This window comes from Anser brachyrhynchus (assembly GCF_964034855.1).
Source record: "Anser brachyrhynchus genome assembly, chromosome: 3".
Taxonomy (NCBI): Eukaryota; Metazoa; Chordata; class Aves; order Anseriformes; family Anatidae; genus Anser; species Anser brachyrhynchus.
Genome location: NC_137696.1, coordinates 97,537,729 through 97,561,521, shown reverse-complemented (window position 1 = coordinate 97,561,521; position 23,793 = coordinate 97,537,729). Strand labels below are relative to the sequence as shown.

General features: G+C 36.2%; 1 protein-coding gene across 1 annotated transcript in view; it reads right to left on the bottom strand.

Annotated features, from left to right (window-relative positions):
* The window catches only part of EYS (eyes shut homolog), a 959,435-nt gene that overhangs the window by 838,266 nt on the left and 97,376 nt on the right, over window positions 1-23,793 (bottom strand). The window contains exons 3-4 of the mRNA XM_080584128.1: window positions 18,604-19,452; window positions 16,385-16,498 (exon numbers count right to left, since the gene is read on the bottom strand). Coding sequence (XP_080440254.1) covers window positions 16,385-16,498; window positions 18,604-19,348 — 859 coding nt within the window. The 5' untranslated portion in view covers window positions 19,349-19,452. The remainder of the gene's footprint in view (window positions 1-16,384; window positions 16,499-18,603; window positions 19,453-23,793) is intronic.

Genomic DNA, 23,793 nt, shown 5'->3' with positions numbered 1-23,793 from the left:
TTATCCTTTTTGTAAAGAGACATTTAGAGACTTTTTTTGCACTTGAATGCTCTTGATACAGAGTAATTCACCAGTGAAATATAAATATAGGAAATTAACTAATTAGATGTATAATGCTCTGAAGTCATAGTTAATGAAACTAAGGTACTGAAATCATCACCAGCTGTTATGTGTTCAGGGATTCTTCAGCTACTTGTCTGACTGAGGCTGCGGACTTTTCAGGAACACAGCTTCCTCCCAAGAAGAATGAGGATTGCAAAAAAGTTTCTTATACAAATCTTGAGATGCTACAGCATGACAAATTGAACAATGAAATGTTCTGATGAGCTGATGTAGCTTTGTAGCATCAGCTTGCAGCCAGCTTTGATGTCATAGTGAGACCTGTGAGAAATTGCCTAATCTCCTGCCTGCCTTCCTTCCTCTCATTCTTCCTTTCTTTCTTCCCTTCTTCCTCATTCACTTTCCTTCCTTTCTTTTCTCTCCATCCCTCTTTTCTCTGCCTTCTTTCTTTTATCTGATAACATTCAAGAAGTATGTACTGAATTTTACATCACAGACATATGGTCTTTAAACCAAGATAACAGGCGTCCTACATCACATGTGCATACATGCTAGCACCTTTTATAACATAGGTCACATGACATCATATGACTGTATCAAATCATATCCATTCTTGAGGCATATGTGCTTGTCTGCTTTAAAACTGTGTCCATTATTAGTCTATTTGGGAGCTCTATTAAGACCTTGAAGTGCTTATTAACCGTAAGATTAGGTTTCCTTTATAGTGTCTGCTGCTAATAACATGCTCTTGGCTTGTCTAGTCATGATTATGGCTTCCTAAAATATCAAAAGGATGTTGAGCTGCAATGGCTGTAGTATTGTAAGGGTTGTGATCTTTTATCATCTCATTATGATGTATGCACCAGCGCAAATTAAGTACTAGGACCTGTAGGACAGTGACTATATCATTAAGGGGCCTATCCATTCCTTTGGACTTGTTTCAACCTGTATCGGTTATGAATTAAGTTTCAGAAAAGGATAAAACACTTATTGAATGTCCTTGGTATCAGTACTGTCTCACACTGCTTCTCAAGTTATTAGCATTTTCAGCCCATTATTCCATCAAATACAGATGAGAGTAGTTTGGCTTGTTTTTTAGTCTTAATCCCCACCTACAGTTTTGAAATGTTACATCCCACTTGGTTTGTCCTCCAATGTAAATTTTCCTACATATGCAAACTGAAATATCCAGATTCTTAGATACTGCATGCATCTATGTTCTTTCATGGGTTTTGTTGAATGTACGCACACTGATGGTGCCTCAACGAATCATCTGTTATCCCCATTGTCATAATATTATGTGTTTATTGCTTAAATAAAAATGACTGTAGGCTCTGGTCTCTACAATAATGGGTTCATTTTTCTCTCTATTCATGGCAATTATGTGAAGTACTTGAGGAGAATGTAGGCAAGAATTCTACTTCCATCCCACACACCCCTCTTCTGCCCTGCCCTCCTAGCTTCTTTGAATAGAAATATATATTCTTACATTGTTATTCAGAAAAGATTCATGATCATACACTTGGAATTACAATTAGATAAACATTTTTGCATTTCCTACCATAATTGTTTTAAATAGAAATTGAACTACATTCAGATTCAAATGAGCAGAGAGATTTGTAAAGAGAAAATTGTTATGAACAGCTATGGTTGGTGTCTGAAGAATACAATGAGACTAAGAAAGTGAAAGAAAAAAATACATTGCTATGTGTTGGTAAGCATGCCATCTTTGGATGCTAGTACAAAACTGCTGGAACAGTGAAGCTATATTTCACCACTTAAAAACTTCTAAATTGCTGTTGACAAAATTTAACAATATACTTTATCTGGTTTAAAACTAAAAACTAAAAAAAAATAAATAATTTTTTAAGTTTTATTTTTTCTCCAGAATTTTTACTTTTGCTGCTAAAGGTGCCTTTACTTCATTCAGAAACAACAGTAAGAGACTGTCTGCAGGGTGTTTGGAAGTGCTAAATATTCAGATAAATAACTAAGGTTAAAATAAGATAATCTGGAACTTCTGGCCTATAAAAATTTTCACAGGACTTAAGACTTGACCCTATCAAACAAGAGCTATCCAAAAATAGCTTCATTTTTTTTGTTTCCTTTTAAAATGCATTTGTAATGCAAGATTATAGCTGTGAAGCCACAGTCTTTTATTTTTATAGGACATGGAAAGCAAGAAAATACTGGTTATCAGAGAAACCATTTCTCTTTACCCATAAATGTCTAAAAGAAAAGGAATGTCAACTTGAAATAAATCAACCTCAATTATACTTCTGCTGAAATTAAGCTTGGCATAAAGTATATTTAACTGAATAGAATATCTGCACTTAGACAAAACATGTACTTTTCTTTCTTGTAACTTATGAATGTTTAGATGTATTTAAGTCTTCCAGTGGTTTCTTGAAATACTCAGCCTAGTATAGATTAGAAAAAAAAATCTACAATAATAATTGACATCTTTGTAAAATGCAGCTTTTGGATCATTGCTATCAGATTTTTGTTTATTTTTTTTTTTGATAAGGTTGATTTAATAAGAAATATCAGTTTTAAACTTTGTTCAAACCCAATTATTAATGTATCAGTTTACAACAAATTAGTAATGAAATGGCCATGCGGTAATTCATGCAATCACTCTTTTTTTTTTTCTTTATCTCAAAGTTGTTATTCTCTGTCTTTTTTCTTTTTAATAGCGATCTTACTCTCCCAACTGCAACATCAGGCATAAAATTTTAAGGAAGTGTGAAATAGCTTATGGCCCTGATCCAGAAAAGCACTTAGGAAAGCATGTAACTGTCTAGTCATGTACTTGCATGTGCACATGCACTTATACCACCTGTACAAAGCTCTGTGCTTTCCTTGAAGTATATGCGAGCTTCAGTCAATAACAGAGGTACTGAGATACACAGTCTGTGTCTGCCCTATGTAGCTAAAGAAGGTTAGAGCCCATTTTGGGAGGGCCATGGAGAAGAAATGGCAGAACATCTTAATTTAAAACTCTAAAAATTGAACTATCTTTAAAACTATGGCAGAATATATATTCATTGCTGATTCTATTTATTCTTAATTGTTGAATAAAAATAAAAAAAGGAAAAAAATAGAAAGTCAGCAAAATCACAGGCAAGGGCAGTCAAGAAAATCCTGACCACATTAAAATGGAATTTAGCTCAAATTCAGAGGGACTCAAGATTTTTCCAGGATCTTTTTTTTTTTTTCCCTTTTTTTTTTTTATTTCTTTATAGATAGAGCCTGGGAAACACTTCCTCCCTATCCACCACCCCAAAAAAAGAAAAAAAAAAAAAAGAAGAAAAACTTAACAGCTTTGGACTTCTTTCTCATTCAAGCAGTAAAGACACCCAGGAGAAGAAATGATGTGGGTTTTCTTCAGTCTTGTTCAAAGGATAGATTAATTATCTTTTCTTTTGCTTTCTGTATCTTTTCACTTGTAAGAGGAAGAACTGAAAACTTATGTCCATCCTTGATATATATTTATAATGGTAAAGATTATGGTATAATCATCCGTGACATTAGCTCAGAAGAGGTATAAGGTAATCAAGTTGGGGCATGACAGCTAAAGACTAGGATTACATAAAGTTACAGCAAAGCCCTCTTCCCTCTGTGGATAAAAAGGTTGCAGAAAACTATATGTAGGAACAGGAGACTTCAGTTAAAACAAACAGAAGGAGATAATTACTTCTTCATTGCCTGTCTTTACTTCTCCAGACCTTCATTTTTAATGGCATTCCAGTCATTAATGGACGTTTCTTTTTACCTTTCACCATCTCAAATTGTAATAAAAACTGAGAAAATGTAGAAAGTGTAAAAGCTGAGAAGTGTTGAAAGAAATACAAAAAATCACTTGTCTAGCACCAGGCAATCATTTTTTGAAAAAAAAAAAAAAAGCAAACAACCAACAAAACAAAACCAGACAAAAGATATTCCAAAAAGAAAGAAAATAATACTTCTGTGTTAGATTTATTTATTTATTTATTTATTTACTAAGAAATCCAAGTAATTACTGAACAACTGTAGTTTACAAAAATACTTCTTAAATTCTGATAAAGTTTTTCTGTGATGAATCAAAATCTACGTGTGTCTTAAAGTATTATTTGTGCTGTTAGCCTCTGAGATAATTGGAAATGGTTTTCTTCCTGACCTCTGAAGATGCAGCTCAAGAGGAGTGAAGATCTAGGTAGAGATCTTCATTCCTCCCAGATCCTGGGAATACCTAATCATATGCGTGATCCTCACTTTCATTGCGGCCCTTCCCTTGCTCTGCTGGTCTCTCTCCCTTATCTGCCTTTGTGAGTTTGGCTTTTCCTGTCTGCCCTCTCTTACTGAGTCCCCTGCCATGTGTTCTACCTTCATATTCATAGAATCATAGAATCATAGAATAGTTTGAGTTGGAAGGGACCTTAAAGCTCATCTAATTCCACCCCCCCCCGCCATGAGCAGGGACACCTCCCACTAGACCGGGTTGCTCAAAGCCCCATCCAGCCTGGCCTTCAATACTTTCAGGGATAGGAAATCCACAACTTCTCTGGGCAACCTGTTCCAGTGCCTCAACACCCTTATAGTAAAGAATTTCTTCCTAATATCTAATCAAAATCTACTCTCTTTTAGTTTAAAACAATTACTCCTTGTCCTACCACTATACTCCCTGACCATCTATGATCCCAGGCAGTCAAAACACTTGGAAGAGTATATGAAAAAATTGAACTCTTACCAGACTCCATGGTCAAAATGTATATAAGTTGAAAACTATTTTGGGGAGAAGAGGGCACAGATTATTCATGCTGTGTTACATAGTTTTCCTGATTTCCTTCTTCAGCAAAGGAGAAACACGAGCAAATATTCATTGAATGCACAAGATTGCAACCCTTTCTTCATTTCCTCTAGATCCTGTATTGAGTCTGTACTTTTCCTTTAGTCCTTTGTTTTATAATCTGTCCATACGAGGATCCGCTTATTCAGCCCCCTACTCACCTTCTTCCCCCCTTTGACCAAGTTGAAAATTTAAACTAGTACATGAAACAACCTTGTCGCAATGTGGTATGGCAACAGTCGGGCCTACATTTGTGTTTTTTGTTTTGTTTTATTTTTTTTTTTCAGCCCATTGGTATTGCATGCCTCTATAAACTTAAGTGGCAGGAATTTTTGTTAAATTATTCTCAAAACAAAATAATGTGCAATAATCAAGATATGACCACATCAGTGCTTTACGTGTGACAGATTGAGCCCTCTGTCTTGTTCTCAACATTGTTCTTGATGAAGCCCAATAATTTGTTGGCTTTTCTGTCTGTCACAGAACATTTAGCCAAAGATTCCAGAATTTTTTAAACAATAACACAAAAGTGGCTAAGAGAATTATTGGGACTGGAGCACCTTTTATAAGAAGAGAGGCTGAGAGAGCTGGGACTGAGAAAGAGAAGGATTAGGAGGCATCTTACCCATGCATATAAATACCTTATGGGAAAGAAGGAAGAGAGGGAGACATACTCTTCTAAGTAGTCCATATTAATAGGACAAGAACCAATGGGCCAAACTGAAACATTAAATTCTTTTTGGACACCCAAAAACACTTGTTTACCATAAGGGTGGTCAAACACTGGGGCAGGTTGCCCAAAAGTTTGTGAAGTTCCCACCTGTGTACATATTCAAAACTTGACTGGGAATGGTCTTATGCAGCCTTCTGTAGCTGACCCAGCTTGAGCAAAGGGTTTGTGCAACATAATCTCAAGTGTTCCATTCTGACATAAAGAATACTGTGATTTTGTGACTCCTTTCCTGAGTCATATCTGGAAACTCAGCATCATTTAAAGATTGTTTAAATTGTAAATAGTTTTTGTCTAGGTTTTCCATCATTTACTAATCTATACTGATGCTCATAATTCATTTTTCTGCTCAGTTTTGTGCAGTCCTCCTGGAGTTCTTCATTTTTGGCATGATGGTTGACTACATGAAAGAGCATAATTTTATCTACAGACTTGGAAATATCACTGTTAATTCCCTTCTCCAGATCGTTGTTGAAAATGCTGAATAAAATCAGTCACAGTGTCAGTCTTCAGGGAATGCAGGACTGACTTCACTCCATCCTGATATAATGAACATAGACTGCTTCCTATTCTTTAACTGGCTTTTAATCCTTTCTTCCAGTTACATAGCAAAACTTTTTTTTTTTTTTTTAATGTTTGAGTGGCTTTATTAAAGGCTTTATTGAAAGCTCAGATATATTATGTCCCCTGTATTTCCTTTGTTCATATGCTTTAGTGTGACCTCACAGAATTCCAAGAGATGAGTGAGGACCAGGCAGGAGATCATCCCCCTGTACTCAGCTCTGGCGAGGCCACACCTCGAGTAACTGTGTTTAGTTTTGGGCCCCTCACTACAAGAAGGACATCGAGGCCCTGGAATATGCCCAGAGAAGGGCTATAAAGCTGGTGAAGGGCCTGGAACACAAGTCCTATAAGGAGTGGCTGAGGGACCTGGGATTGTTTAGTCGGCAGAAGCGGGGGCTCAGGGGAGATCTTATTTCACTGCACAACTGCCTGAAATGAAGTTGTGGAGAGCTGGGGGTCGGCCTCTTCTTGCAGATAACTAGTGATAGGATTGGAGGGAATGGCCTCAAGTTGCACCAGGAGAGGTTCAGGTTGGAAATTAGGAGACGTTTCTTTTCAGAAAGAGCAGTCAGCCATTGGAACGGGTTGCTCAGGGAGGTGGTGGAGTCACACTGTCCCTGGGGGTGTTCAAGGAAAGGTTGGATGTGGTGCTTAGGGACATGGTTTAGCGGGTGACATTGGTAGTAGGGTGATGGTTGGACCAGATGATCTTGAAGGTCTTTTCCAACCTTAATGATTCTATGAGGCAGGATTTCCCTTTATGGAATCCATACTGACTCTTAATCACATCAGTGTTTGTTGTGCATTCAATGGCCTTATTTTTATTTTTATTTTTTTGTTATTTTTATTTATTTATTTATTTTTTCACCAAATTATTTAAACTGAGATTTTGATACTACAGCCACTGTATATTTAACTAGCTTGTTTGACTTATTTCCAAACCTTTATCCTGTTGCTAACCCTAAACCTATCACTCCCTGTAAAAAGCCACTCGTTTCTTACTTCTTATTTTTTTCCCTAGCCCTTCTTTCCTTCAGAACTCAGTAGAAACTCAAACTCCTCTGAGCTTTCTAATCTATATTACTCTAATCTAGATTACTGGCTCCTTCCATATCAGTACATTTATCCCTTACCAGTGTTGGAAGTAATCCTCCATATCTTGTAACTGAGCACAAGAACATAAATTTTCATCTCTTTCCTGACTTGTTACCCCTTATTTATTTTCCTACTAGTTTTTACTAACTGGAAACTTACTTTTAGATATGTGTCATGACACAAATTTACTTTTCCCATACTTCTGCAGGCCTTTCACAGTCCATTTCCCAGAGACTCTTGCTGCCAGCAGTACATGCTCTCTCTAAGCTATTCACAATCTCGGGTCATGTTAGGCCTGGTAGAGAGGGAGGGCATTGCTGAATTCATGGATAAACCTGACCCTTCTGCTCCACATCCGTACTCCTCAACTGATGTGTCCCTGGTTCTGATTGCTCTGATGTGGATAGGCTAGTATCCTTGTATTTGAGAGCAAATTATATCTCATCTGCTGTTATTGCCATTTTCAATTTATGTCCCTTGAAGTGGAGGGGATTACAGAAATTAAGTAAAAATTATCTTTTTAATTCCACATTTAAGGGTGGGGGGTGGGGGGAATGGTTCTGTATAATGTGATTTACAGCTGGGAAACTTAAAATGAAATTTTAAGACTATAATCCTAAAAATGGTTTTAGCTAATAATATATTTTTGGCTAGTATGGAAAATTTTGTATGACTTTACATTGCATAAACATTCATAAGCATTTACATTACATGAGACGTTCTGCTAAAAGTCCTTGATAATGATAACTGAATAGTATCTTTGAAGAAATTCACTTTTGCTTACCAAGGATCTGACTGAGAAAACAGCTGGTCTTAGAGGATATTCTCTTTCCATCCTTACTTATGTAAGGCTGAGTCAATATCGTATAACCAGGGAACACACACAAGCATTTGATATCACTATATTTCAGAGCTATGTAAAATATAGACCAGGTAACTACAGCACTTTAGATTTTCAAGCTGCAGGTATTAAAAGTTAATTTTCAGCCAAATAGCAGTTCTTTTTCTTTATCTGTACTTCAAATAAACAGTGATAACAGACTACTGATCACGTGGAAAAGGTTGAAGTTTTTTTTTTTTTTTTTTTTTTTTTCCAGCTAAAAGAAAGAGTTTGAAGGCCAACGGGATCAGTAGGAGTGTGGACAGCAGCTTGACAGAGGTGATCCTACCACTCTACTCAGCTCTGGTGAGGCCACACCTGGAATACTGTGTGCAGTTCTGGGCTCCCCAGTACAAGAGAGACATAGAATCTCTAGAGAGGGTCCAGTGTAGAGCTACGAAGATGATTAAGGGATTGAATCACCTGTCTTAAGAAGAAACACTAAGTGAGCTGGGCCTGTTTAGCCTAGAGAAAAGGAGGTTGAGAGGGGATCTTATCAACCTCTACAAATACCTGAGGGGACAATTTAAAGAGGATGGGGCCAAACTCTTCTCAGTGGTGGCCAATGATAGGACAAGGGGTAATGAGTACAAATTGAATCACAAGAGGTTTAATTTAGTTAAGTTTCAGTGAGAATTGTGTTGTTTATCCAACTACTAAAAACCCAATCACATTTTAAAATAAACATTTAATTTTAAACAGAAGTAATAAAAAAGTTATTCAGTTAGAAATTTGTTGCAGAGCATGATATTAAGAGTCATATAGGGAAAACAAAAACAAAAACAAAAACCTTCCCTGAAGAATATGTCAGACCATTATTCATTTGAAAAAAAAAAGATGATACCAGGAATTTACTTTATCCTGAATCAAACTAGTTCATCAGTTATTATAAATAACATAAATGGTTGTATATCTGCTTTCATAAAATGTATCAGTTATATGCTGACGTGTTCTGTGGACACTAACTTAAAGCCTAAGTCTTGGCATTTAATGAATTATGAGATAGTTAAAAAAAACTAATTTTAAAACCAAAATTTTAAGGTGACACTGCCCACCAATACTGATGAACAGCTTGCTTTCACAAAGACAAAGAGAAATGATGAGGAAAAATACATTTTCTGAATTCAGCCATCTTTTGGTATTCTGCCATAGATTTCATCAGCCAAACTGTTTACTTCATCACAGCTCAAGCATACATTCCCAAAGAATCTTATAACCAATGTACTTAAAATCTGTACAGCACCCACAAGTGTTTGCACATTGCCATCTACTTCAGAGTTATTTTAGTGTTGATAGTGTTGCTTTTCTTATAATAGCACAATTTCCATCTTTTACTGTACAACTAAGCATTGTTATTCATCTCGTGGCCAGTAATTGTCTCTCCCCTTCCGCCCGTTTTTAAAAATATTTTGTTGCAATGCATTTTGTTAAGAGCTTACTAGTTGGTATATTGGGTTAGAGTGTCATTGATATGTACAATTTACTCTCTAAGGTCTTAAGGTTTGGAAAGGTCACATAACTTTAATAATAAGGAAACTTGAGTGCAAGCTAGCTTATTCCTTTAAAGTGAGCAAAGGATCACTGAACTGCTCAGCATTTGATGCTGTTCTATTTAGTAGTTAACAATAAACTACAGGAAGGATACATGTCTGGTGTTATCCCAGAGTAATTATATTTGTCTACCATAAAGTACTGTCAGAGATATGCTCAGTCATTGTATTGAAACTGATTTATTACTCAATGACATTTTTCTATTAATAAAAGGAATTCCTGCATTGTATGATGCAGGAAGCTTATTAAATATCATAAGTTTCGAAAACTAGATTACTGAAGTGTGTAATAGAATCATGCCAGGAAAGTACATTTAAGAAAACTTAAATCTGCTTGGTCAGAGAAACTAATTCATACGATTCGGTGCAGCTCCAACAGGTCTTTGTTATGTATCTTTATTATTATGTAAGATATATTGATCTGTATCGTGTTTGTAGAAGTAAATTATAGTTATTTTTATCAGATTTATCTAGCACAAGTTTAGACAGTTGCCTAAATTGCTTTAGCCTCAGCAAGTGTATGAAAAGTCCTGTCAAATATTTTCTTCATCTAACTTAAAGGCACTTAGCTCTCAAAGTAAAATGTTCCTTTGTTACTGAAGTGGTGTCTTCAAGGTCTCAGTTCCCTGCATCACTTTCTTGAAATATCAGCCCCTAGAAAACTTAAGGTCCCAGTTAAGATACCCTAATTGAAAGTGATTTAAATAAGATATTATGAACTCCCTGGTACTGAGTTAAATACAGTAATTAAAGAAGTATGTATCAGAGAATCGGGAGCTAGGATTTGCATGTCTACTTTCATGTCTGAGTCACATGTGACTGACATATTATGGTCTCTGGCATGTGATAGGACTCATCTGGAGAAGAGCTGAGTCTCTTAATCATCAGATCAGTGAGGACAAGTACTGCCCGAGGAACATGATGAAAATTAGTAGAGCAAAGCATCTACAGAATGGTAGTTTGTGACAGAGGCTAAATATAGCAAAAGATGCTGAGGAAGACTAAAACTAACTTAAAAATTTCTTTTTTTAATTGTTTTAAAGTTAGATTAAAAGTAAATTAGAAATGAAGGTGTAGAAAGGGTTGAGAAAAGCAAACTGGACTGAATTCTCATATAGAAAGCATTTTATAATAAGACATAAATATTTCTGTGATACTTGAGAGAGATGAGAGATACAAACTCTTATACTGAACATGCTGTTACAGATCTTACACTACTGCTGAAAGAAGCATGACATATACACGAAATTACATGCTTAAAAAACACAACTTCATTTAAAATAAAAAATACAGCATGCTTTTTCTTCTTTAACACTAAAAGAATTACAGTCATTTTGGTGTCATTCATAAAAATGGCCAAAAGGCTTGGCCATACTTTCTCCATTTCAGTGACATTGAGCAGAGATAAGGGAATATTTCTCAGGATGATTTTATAACTAAGGATCATCATCCTCATGATTGAAAGCTTTCTCTGAGTAAAGTGTCATCCTTGACAAACTGTTTTATTAAGCCATTGTCAGCTGAGAGAGAGAGAGAGAGAGAGAGAGAGAGAGAGAGATTAAAATAGCCTGGAAAGACTTGATCTCTAATTGCCCTCTTCCCTTGATCTCCTTTCATCCCTGTTGTTGCCCTGCCTGCTCCCTAAAGAAACAATAAATAACAAATTCCATATAGGAGGAATATGTCTTCAGGCTGACCGTTGTCCTGACCTGACAGTGCAGTGGCTCAGAACCTGACTGGTTAATACCTGGCATCCCCTGATACCGATTTAGCTTCATCTCTAGGAATGGCCCCCCTGTGGAGGGAGTGACACCACCACCTTCCCTCTCCCCATTATGTCACTGCCTGACAAACAATAACCCTTTGTGTCTGTGTGTGTTTGGAGGGAAGGGAGGAGGAGTAGTTGGGGCACTGCCAACCTATAGCTTGGAGAAAGAAGAAGGATGTGATATGAAAATGTGTAAAATTAACCTGGACCCTCGACTAATGCGGGAGAATCTTCCGCCATGGACATCATGCTCCTCCCAAAAAAGACTTCAGGATACTGATGACTTGTAGTGAGTCCTGTCCTCAGTCTTTGAAGAAGTTTGATGTGTTGATCTAGGGACCAAGAGGAATACTGAAAAGCTGAGCATAACACCCAAGTCAAAAATAGGTACTAGGAAGAGTGTTTTTTTTTTTTTCAGTCATTTTTTTGGATATTATTAAAAAGTCTTTAGGTTTTAAATTGGACTACAAGTGTTAGACAAATGGAATCATAAGGCTGTTAAAATACTAACTGTAAAAGCAATAAATGTGTTCAGACCATATATATATATATATGTATTTTTATAATTATGAATTTTTTCACAGTACTCAGGCTGTAATTGACTGATTAAGCAGACCATTTTAAATGAAAGTACCTGGATGATGGAAGCTCTAGTAAAGTGGCTCCAAGCAAAACCAGCTCATTCATAATCATACTGTCTCCTGTCCCAAAAGGGAAGATGGAATTCATCATGGTCTGTAAAGAGGCTAATTGGACCACTGGGGAAGACAGAAAATACAGGTTTCCCTTACAGGAATATGTGAAAAAAAGCAACAATCTCAAGTGCTCAACAGAGGGTTTTTTTTTTAATCATTTCTGTTAACTCCCCTCTTCCCACCTAAGGAGTAAAAAGGCCCCCAGATTTAACAAAACATATTCAAGCAGAAAACTTCTTCTCTCAATCCACTAAACACTGTCTGTGGTAAATACACTACCATTACGGAGATAAGTAAGATACTGCTATCTCCTGTTGGTTGTGAATGAGTCATTAATTTTTGTGTGCATCTTCAGAATGGTACCACAAAATCTGTCAGAATTTCAGCTTCAGAAACATTCTGCTTATTAGAGGATATATAAGAGGCACCTCCTCTAGTGGAATCCAGGATTCAAGGATACTTCTTTCCCAGCTGTGGGAAGCCAGCCCCATTCACCCTGGAAGTCCTTCCCTTGCAGGCTGATGGATGGAGCTGCAGTGTTCCCGTTGCAGGTTCAACCAGTGGAAAAGATGAACATGTAAGCCAGAGATACATGCACAGATGACACACATGAAGAAAACACTAATGGCCCGATGCATAGACTGCCCACAGAGAAGGCACTTTTAGCAATACCCATGTATAACACCACAACTCACATGAAACATAAGCACAGAACATCGAATCCCAGTCCTCCTCTCTGATTTACCAGCAGTGAATCTAAACAGCTAAAATATGCGCACCTTTACTTTCTTGTTCACAAGGACATGCATATTCATGGATCCCTAGAACACCAGCACGTGCCCTCAGCTCAGCTTATATCGATGCCCAGATCCCAGGCTTCCCACCCGCTACCTAGTCCAGCACTAAAGCTAAAGAACTCCACATGCGCGCACACGCATACACACACCAGGTTAAGGGAAAAGGACCAGTCCCCACAGTTGTTGGTGCTCAGACATGCTGGTCATATTACCCTTCCACTCTACTGTGCTGATGCTGGGACCCTCTTTTGCTCCAGATGATGGCACTGGACATCATCCAAGACCTGACTCCAGTCAGTGAAAGCGTATTCACTCATTACAGACACACACTCTTAATGATCTGTAGTCCCTTCAGCTACAGACCTTAAGACCCTCATTCACCCCAGCTGCTGGCACCACACAAGTCAGAGCTGTTATCACCAGCTGCCTAATTTTCATTGCAGACCCCATATTCAGTCACATTATTATCTCCTGTCACTGGTACCTAGACCTTAAAGTATTCAGTCAAAGTTGACAGTGAGATTACATGGAAAGAAAATTAAGAAAGGATTATATAAGAAGATAGGATTGACTACAGTGATTAGATGCAGGACTCAGACAAGTGTGCAAACTGGCAGCTGCTCTCATACTGCCTTTTTACCACCTTCATCCTTATATCCCTCTTGTCTTCATTTCTCCCAGATATCCTTGCCTATCCTAAACATTCCTTAATAAGTTTAAGTGTGCAAATTTCATCATGGAGTATTCAATCATAAAGTAATGGCATGCCTAATGTTAACTGCTTGTTATTGAAATATGTTTAAAACGTGTGTGAGGAGAGTTGTGAGAGCTCAGTGAATGAACTAAACAATCTATAAAAAATAAAAATCCATAGCTAACATGAACATATACATTACCAGTCCAATAAGAGCATTCTATCATAGTGAACGCAACAACATGGGTTAAGTAACCTTTACTTATTTTGAATAAATACTTGTAAATAATAATTGTATTTACAAATATAGAATAACTTTATCATAATTTTATTTACATCTTATCATCTTGCAGTGACAAAAATATTTTGTATTTTCTTTCATACCATGTTAACAGTTACTGCTAGTCTCTTACCTCAGTTTGGAAAAAAATTACATTTAAAAAAGTTTAAAAAACTCTTAAACATCATTTACACAATCTTGTTTTTTTGTTTGTATTTTCCATGCACAAATTCAATCCCCAAAACAGGTGAATGATTTTAATCTACTCAAACACTTAAAATAGCATTCTTGATACAAGATTCATAGTTAAACAGCTCATCTCGTCTCAGAACACAATACAGATACATTGGAATACCAATAATGCACCTTTTTTATAACTTTTTTTTTTGGAACTATTCTTGAAATTGCCTTAATACAGACAGAAAATTTCACATAGTATCATAGGAAGAAATGTAAACTTAAAACAAGCACACTTGGTCAAAAAATAATTAGAGAATGTTATTGTGTATCGGTCAAATAGTTCTGATGCAAGGTATGCTGATGTACTACATCCCTATAACAGCGAAAGCTGAAGTAATTTATATTACAACAGGGAAAAAAAAAAAGATTCATTCATAGAATAAAATCATAGAATCATCTAGGTTGTAAAAGACCTTCAGGATCATCAAATTCAACTATCAACCTGACCTACTGAGTCCCATCACTAAGCCATGTCCCTTAGTGCCATGTCCACATGTTTCTTAAATAGCTCCAGGGATGAGGTCTACACCACTTCTCTGGGCAGATTGAGCACCCTGTCCATGAAGAAATTCTTCCTAATATCCTCTGAACCTCCCCTGGCATAACTTGGGACCATTTCCTCATGTCCTATTGCTTGTCACCTGATAAAAGAGACCCTCCTCATTCCTGAAATCCTGCCTTCTCCTTAGTGTGCTTAGAGAGAAGAAAGAATACTCCATTCTACTTTTAGCTACCTAGGGAAGAAAAAGGAAGGTAATTCACAATCAGAGTCTCATTTTCTTCTTCTCAATCCTTGCCAGAAACCTGGAGCACTACATTTCAATGACTGCTGCCATGTCACCAGAGTTGAGTACATTGAACTATTTTCATGTCACATTGGGTTCAGGTTTTCTGTATATGGAAGGGTGGTCCTTGTCTTCTTGCCTCAATCCCAATAGGCAAGGATTGCTTAGATCCAAAAGAATTTCATGGGTAAAAATTTCAAAAGAATGTTTCAGCACAATTTGGGTGAAAGGGACAAAACTATTTAAAAAAAAATAGACCATGCACAGGGAAAAAGTTGGTTGTAGAAAACTTTACTGATGGATTCTGTGACTCTGTGAGTTTCCTCCTTTGGAAAGAAAGGATTTTCTCAGAATGAGGCTGATCATGATCCCCTATCCAGTGAAGGAAAGGGGAGAGGAATATAAAAAGGAGCTACTAAAAATATAGAATTAGGAACATCTTTTTTTTTTTTTTTTTTGTGGAGTCAACTAAAATGTAAACAGGAATGTTCAGTCTTTCATTAAGAAAATAAACAGTGGCACTGGAGTTTACTCCCCTTTGCTTTCTTTTTCTTCTTCTTTTTTTTTTTTTCTCCCATGTTTTGCTCTACTTTTAATTTAATATCTCAATGTGATGATTTATTTATATTCTGTGCTTTTCAGGGATAACTAATGCTTTCATGAAAGAAACATTTTTTAGAAGTTTTCCTGTCCTTGGATATTCAAATGCTAGCTTTATATTTAGCTCATTCTTAAAGAATGCTCTTCTGAGTATTGCTACTTCTCTTATACCAGCACAATAAATCTCTGCTGTGAAGTATAAGAATGAACAGTTTTAAGTTTAACTGCTATCACAACCTCCCAGAAAAAGTGTTTATAATAGAATGGTTTTAGATACACTTTCTGATTTAAGCTATTCTCATGAAATCATCTTATTTGTCAAATAAATCTTACATAAACTGATTAACCTCTGAGTTTTGTTTCTTTTGAGAGACACACCACTTAATCATGACATTATTGACTCTTTAAATTAGTTTTATCTTACTTTTCTAGCACATCCCTTAAGAAGATACTGAAATTATGAATATATATGTCAAACATCCTAAATCATTGAGCAAGAACTGATCCTTGATTCTTGCAAACTCTATCTGAGAATCAGTGAGTTGGTGATTATGATCCTACTTTTGCTATATTACCGACAAGAGGAAGGTCCCCATGGATGTGAACCACATATCAGAAACTGCTGTCATTTACACAACTTTACTTTAGTACTCAAGTCCTTTAAAATAATCACATGGAAGTCTGATTTTTTTATGTTACAAGACATTTTAAAAATCTGAGGAAATTACAAACCATGAAACAATTATCTAAAACGATTGTTTCAGTGAAGCAAAGGTTCACACCATTATGATAGCATAGGAAAAAAAGTGTTTTCTTACCTGTAAAGCCCTTGTCACATTCACAAAGAAAAGTGTTTGGAGTAACATTGCTGCAGTTACCACTGAGACACATATGTGGCTGACACTGTCCAACTATTTCTGTACAATTTTTACCTATTTAAAAGAGATAATAGGAACACTGAAAATAAGTAAATATTTACTTTTTTTTTTGAAATGTCAGATTTGTAGGTGAAATATAACATTTAATTTTATAGATAGATGGTTAGACACTTGTGCTCATATCACTAGCATTCACCGAAATTACTGAAGTTCTAAAGTGAGGTATAAAGATGTTCAGCTGGTGGAATATGAACTCATTTACCATATAGCTACAAATTCACATATAAATTAAAATCCAGAAATGCTATTAGTACAGTAGGTATTTGTTTCTTTGTGACTTGAAAGTAGTTTACAGTTTCTTCCAGCATAAGACCAAAAGCTGTTTACAAGTGGAGTCCAACTTTTGACTAATTTTTTCTTAATATGAAGCTTTCTGGGAATTACAATTCTAATGATCAGTTTATATGCTATTAAAACATATGGATCTGAAAAAAACACATAACTTTGCTTGCCATTTGAATTGTTGCTATAACATCGTTCACACTTCAGCAATTTTTCCACTTTCTAATACACTTTATGGGAGGTGCTTTTAACTCTTTTACTTTTAGCTCTTTTACTTTTGTGTAGTCATATCCATAATATATGATGGTTTAATCTCCTATTTTTTCTTGTTTACATACAGTTTATTTACTGAACCAATAATGTCAGTGCAAAATGATGGCATTAGCCAACACTGTCTCATATAGTCTAACAGAATATTTTAAGCATTGCTTAATGATAGTGTTAAGCACGATGACTGGTTTTAACATAATTGCATGTGAATCTTTCCATCAGTTTAAATAAAAGCTTTTTTAGATTAACAAAAAAAAAAAGAAAACATGCTGCATCAATAATTTCTGCCATTGGTTTTCCACTATTTTTACCAAACCTTGAATAATTAAAAATATTTTTTTCTTATAATACTGACATATTCATACCTGCACAATCTACTATTTGCAAGTGCATTAGTAATCAAATTATTATGCAGTCTGAAAAGCAATTAAAAATAAATTACAGCAAACTTTATGCAACATAACTTTCATTTCTGTGTTCTGTGAACCTCACTCATTCATGACTCATCAATTGTGTTTCACAGCATAACATTACATTTGTAAGAACACAGAATTGCAATCCATCGAAGGAACATTGCTAGAATTCTGCTTCACGAAAAAAGAAAGAGATACAATAATCCTTCTTTTGATAGGAGTGTTTATTTCTGGTACTTCCTAAAGGACTCCTGAACTCCATTGTTCTGAATCTAGGGAAAACATATCCGTACTTTCCTTCATCCACTTCTGTTCCTCCATGAAATCAAGACAGTGACTGAGTGAGAATGTATATAATCATGTTGTACTCTCTGGTAGTTCCTAAAACCAGTGGGTTTTAGATAAATACTGCAATATTTCCTACAGAAAATTGTTTTGTTTGTTTGTTTTGTTTGTTTGTTTGTTTTGTTTTCAATTTGTGAAATATTTAATCCAGTAACGAAAGTGTTTTTTGTAAACTTACTTGGAAAGGAATTTAACAATGGAAAAATATGGAAAAAATAGTACTTTTTTTTTTTCATTTGCATTTCAAATTAAATGCATGATTTTTCAATTTAAAACAGATTTTGATTTTAACATTTTCTTTAATGTAACTTCAAAGGTCTTTCAGCTGAAAAGGACATTTTTGTTGCAGGTTGAATTAAATGTTTATTTCAACAAAACTGTTGGCTGTCAGGATTTTGTTTTAATAACTATTTGTGTATGGGCTGATTCCCAACTATTTATGTTATTTTGTTTAAACTTGATCTGCTGAGCAAGCAAACAAAGATAATCAGTAATCTTTTTAAATACAGAAGTACTTATATATGTCTTGTTCTTCATTGGGAAAGAAACATGATGAGGATTTATTTATTCTTTCCTCACAATGTACACACAAATGTAACCAAGTACATTTCTTTGAATGACTGCATAGTCATGTAAGAAACTGTAGGTAAAAAGGACAGTGCAGGTGTGGTAGGGTCAATGGACAATCAAACTGTATAAAAACATTGTTAATAATGTGCTTACTGCATTATTATGCATTAAAGAATATATATCTATGAAACAGTTATACATGGAGAGAAAAAAAAATACCTGAAAATTTTGGAGGACAAGTGCACTCATATAAATTTTTGGTACCTTCTGACTTCTCGGTACATGAGGCATTATTATGGCAAGGTTTAGTGGAGCACATATCAAACTTCTGGCAGAATTTTCCGGAATACTGTGGTAAACAATGGCAATTATATGCTTTTTCCCAAACGTGGCTTAAACATCTTCCATGCCCAGAGCATAATGGTGCATTTGGAGACTGTTGGCAAAACTGCTGCTTTACGGTTACGTTCAGACGAAGGCCCATCTTGCACAATGCTGGACCTCTCTTATGAAGCTCTGCAAAGTAATGAGTTCCAGCACCAAGCCAGTTTGGGTCAACTTGGTGCAATCCTCTTATCTGGCAAACAAAAATCAGCTGCTCTTGAAAAAAAACACTTTTAGGGCAATTAAGAAATTCTTCCTTGGAGACATTTACCAAATTCATTCCATAGGACTGAAAGGATGGCTCAGAGGAGATGAAGAGACTATCACCTAATTGAAGCTGTAAGGGGCATATCTGAGGGACACTGAGATTTTTGTCTTCCCCAGTAGTATTTTTATTCATCTTCCAGCATTCTGCATAAAAGTCTGAGCAGATGTTTTCCCTTGGTGTCCATTTTATTACAATGGGTTTTGGTTCCACTTGCCACTCAGCAACCATTTGCCTCTCACATATTATCTGCCCCTTTACAATGCAGAGTTGAAGAAAACACACTACCATGTGAACTGTTGATTTTGTAGTCATTGTTCCACCTGGCAAATGGGAATCTTGGTTCACACCTGCTGCATTACTGAAGATAGATTTAGAGCACTTTTTTCCTAAGTTGCTTCTGTATTTTCCTTCACAGCCTAGGAATTCAAATGGAGAAAAACATTTCTGTGTTCACACTAAATACAGTCAAAGCCTCATTAAATTTATATCTATATATATATATATACACACAATAAAACAGGGTCTACATCTAATTATACTACACTAGTATAACTAAAGCCAGACATCTTTTTCTGATCCTGCTGAAGATTTGATTTTCATTTAACTAGTCAATATACTTGCATATGGAACAGAAACAGCTTAAAATCACACATGCCATCTTCCCTCCCTCTCTTGGCCAAAGCTAATGATAACCAAGTTCAGGTAATACATCTGGCAAAACTGAGAAGTAAAGCAGATCATCTAAGTACTAGTCATGAGTTTTAACTACAGATGTTTTCCTGATAATGATTTAATGATTTATCATTAATTTGTAATTAAAGTAGAAATTCTGATTATGTAGGCAAGTGAATTATGTCCAGCAGGTTACAGAGCCTTCCAGGATAATTTAGTTTATGAAAAAGCCTTTTTTGGCCCTTCAAAATACCTATTCTGATTTTTTTTTTTTTAATATTTACACAGTATGTGAAATACTACCTTAATTACTTCTTATCATGAAATCTCATCCTCTTTCCCCATGTATTTCCAAAGTATTTTGGATCATACTTTGTACTATGTTAAGTGGGCAAGTAGGACAAGAAATAAAGATGTGATTAGTGGAAAACTTGAGATGAAAATTATTAAATGCTACAGTGAACTGTTGAAAATTATAGAGTAATATCAGTCTCTCCTATTTTCACCTAAAGCAGTAGGGTGTAAAGTAGTAGGTAAAAAGTAGGGTGAAAGCATCTAAAATTTAGTTATGTCCTAGACTACAGTCTAGTTTAATTAGCTTTCAGCATTACATAAGCATTTCAGTCTGGTCTGTAAATGTGTTCATTAGGTTCCTTTATATTTACTTCGATAGTTCTGTGGATGTTTACATTTATTTATCCATGTGTACTTGGTTCTTGTTTCCCTTGTTTACCACTTAGGAATTACTTGGTAACAGACTTAGGCAGGTTGCTGCATTGTGCCTTAGGTATCATAGCCTTTTTAATTGCTAAATCCTTCTGTTGGCACTTCTGCAGCTTTCTTGCTGCTCACAGCTCTGCACCCTTTCACCCAGGGTGATGTGTCACTGTTCCCTACAACTTCTGTGGAAGTATTTTCTCCTTGTTGTTCTTATGTTGTTATTCCCATGCCCTTGCTCCTGCAAGACCTGGTATTGTTGATAGCAGACTTCATGGTAAGTCATTGCCATTGGCATTCCTCTCTTTTCCTCCTTTTCTTTCTCTTGGGGGGCCCATTGAAAGACTCAGTGATATGCATGTGCAAAGCTTAACAGTATGCAGCACCTGTCCCTGATCAAAGAAAGGATCATCCATTCAGTGTTCTATACAGACTGTACTGTATATGGAAACAACTTATAGGCAAACTGATGTAACTCTATATTTACTACAGTAAAGATATGTGGCAACCATTTGCAGGATTTGAGGGGATGGCCAGGGGAGAGCATTCTTCTAAGAACTTCTCCATCAATTCTCTTCCGAGCTTACCAGTGGAGAGACTTACGTTTGCCTTTCCCTTTGTCTTTGCTTTCCCTTCTCCCTTTCCCTTCTCCCTTCCCTCTCTCTTCTCTTGCTTCAAAGTAACCTTCCCTGTTTGAGCCAATGTTTGACAACATTGGACCTTGTTAAGAAATTGTTGTACATGTAAGTCTGGCCCAATGACCTTTGTGAAGCAGTGTCCAGCACTGTTTAAGCTTTTGAAGAAACCAGAAAGGTGTTAGTTATGACTAACAGACTTCAGGCTTAAAACATTAAACTCAAAAGGGATGGAAACTAGTTTCGCTCCTCCTCTCAGAACTGTTTTTGTTTTCATTTAATTATCAAATTCCAATTCTGCCTTCATATAGGTGATATACTCTAACCACCAACTCCACAGTCAGGCAGGTACGCCAGTTTCTAATTCCTGTCTCTGTCTTTATATTTACACACCTGGGAGTTAATTCCCCATAGGAAAAAATAATATAATAAAATAAAATAAATAAAGAATGAATTTGCAAGCAAACTGCTCTTCTTGAATACTAAGCATCTTTCTATTTTGAGACTATTCCATCATCTTCAGTATCACATGAAGTATCACAGTTCAGCAATACCATTAGATAATATTCTAGCAAATGTGTAATTTGGATAATTTAACATTTTTTCTTTTAAGCTATCAGTGTTGAACTATTATATCCATTATAGCTGCTATTACTTCTGTCACTATTATCAGATGTAAAAGTCTATGCATTATATTACTGTATATTTAGAAATCCTACATTCAGCAACCCATCTTTACATACCTTTTTCATAATGAGATTTTGTCAGGGGTTACTAAAATTGATGTTTATAAAAGGTTATCTTTCTTTTCAGTAACTTTGAAAAGAGAACTAAAATGGAAGAATTCTTGCCCACATATTTTGCCTTTCATCTCTGTGGTTCTGCATAGTTCTGATATGGCTTCATTTTTACTGATAAAGGGTGCTGCCTCACAATGGGATGGGATAAAACTTCTGATCTATTTTTAAACAAGCATTACAGAACTTGATACTCTTTACAAAACCTATTATGTTTTCACACAATTGAAAGAGATTATTCTGAGAATACTAGAATGACTAATGTTAAGTAAACAAATACATCCTGTAAAAACAATGGAAAAAATAGGTCGAGATGCAATACATGGAAAACAATAAGAAAGAATAAATGTCGTTGTATTTTTTAACAATAAAATTAAGAGAAAAAAGGTTATATAACGAAGAATATGAAAAATACAGAGCTAAGTGTGAAGTAGTTACAATATTAACATACATGAAGTAGAAGATCAACCAAAAAATTAAACATCCACAAAATGTTGATGCCATGAGACAAAATCATGCCATGAGATAAAGTTTGAAAGCAATTATGATAACTGTTAGATTTTAGGTCAACATTAGGCAAAGACAAAATCTTCCTATCTATAACCCCAGATGTTTCCATGTAATTGATAAAGACTAAAAAAAGTCCATGACTAGGACTTGTGTGGACATGCTGTAGATACTTCAAGAAAAACTACCTCTCAAAGGAGAAGTTACATAAGACTGAGTGAAAAGAAGCATAATGATTTTTTTTTTTTTTGTAGTAATGGAGAAGCAAAGCAGCAAGTTTTATGCAGGACCCCAGGGAAGTCATTTAAAAGCAAAAATTATGTTTCTTTCATTCCAGTCCAGTATCTTACTGGATATGGTTTTATTTTATTAATAAGAGTTAATAAATATTAATGACAAAAATAAATACATTTTAAGTTGAGATTGAAGAAGTACCCATGGAAGTTATCTGCCTAAGAATTTCTCAGAAAAAAAAAAATCTGTCCAAGAAGGGAATAAATCAGAAAATGTTTGTTAAAATCATGTCACTATGCCGGAGCTGGGGGTGTACCTCTTGTCCCCTCCCTGCACCTTGCACACACACTTTATGGTCTGCTGTCTGTGCTCAAGGTTGGCTCTGGTTGCATGGGGCTGTGACCTTGGATCAAGATGCTGTGAAAAGAAGTGAGACAGAACTGTTGGGTCCCTCACCTCCCTCAGCTGCTGCATTTAAGCTCAGGCTCTCATTGTTGGTTTTCATATATGAGGAGCGGCTGAGGTCCCTTGGTTTGTTCAGCCCAGAGCAGAGCAGGCTGAGGGGAGGCCTCGTGGTGGCCTGCAGCTCCCTCACAAGGGGAGCGGAGGGGTAGGCGCTGAGTTCTGCTCTCTGAGGACAGTGACAGGACCTGAGGGAACGGCATGGAGCTGGGGCAGGGTCAGGCTGGGTGTTAGGAAAAAGTTCTGCACCCAGAGGGTGTCTGGGCACTGGGACAGGCTCCCCAGGGCAGTGGTCAGAGCACCCAGCCTGCCAGAGTTCAAGAAGTGTTTGGACAATGCTCTCAGACATATTGTTTGATTTTTGTGTGGTTCTGTGCAAGATTTGGACTTGATGATCCTTGTGGATCCCTTCCAATTCAGTATATTCGATGATTTTATGGTTCTATGACTTACCTGGGCTATGCTGGCTTTTATATCCTACCCTTGTATCCCATTTATCCAGGCTCTGACCCAAATATTTAACTTTACGTCTTGATTATAGGACCTGATTCCTTGTTATGGATGTGTCTGGGAACAACTGGCCTATTGGCTGGCTCTGGGTGCCATTCCAGACCAGCTCTGTGCTTCTTGCATGGGTGCTGTGGGATGGTGCCCAGGGGTCTTTGTCACTCCTTGCTCCCTGCTTCTTTTCCTTGCAGGACAGGCCACACTTGCTGCTCCATGAGACGGTGAC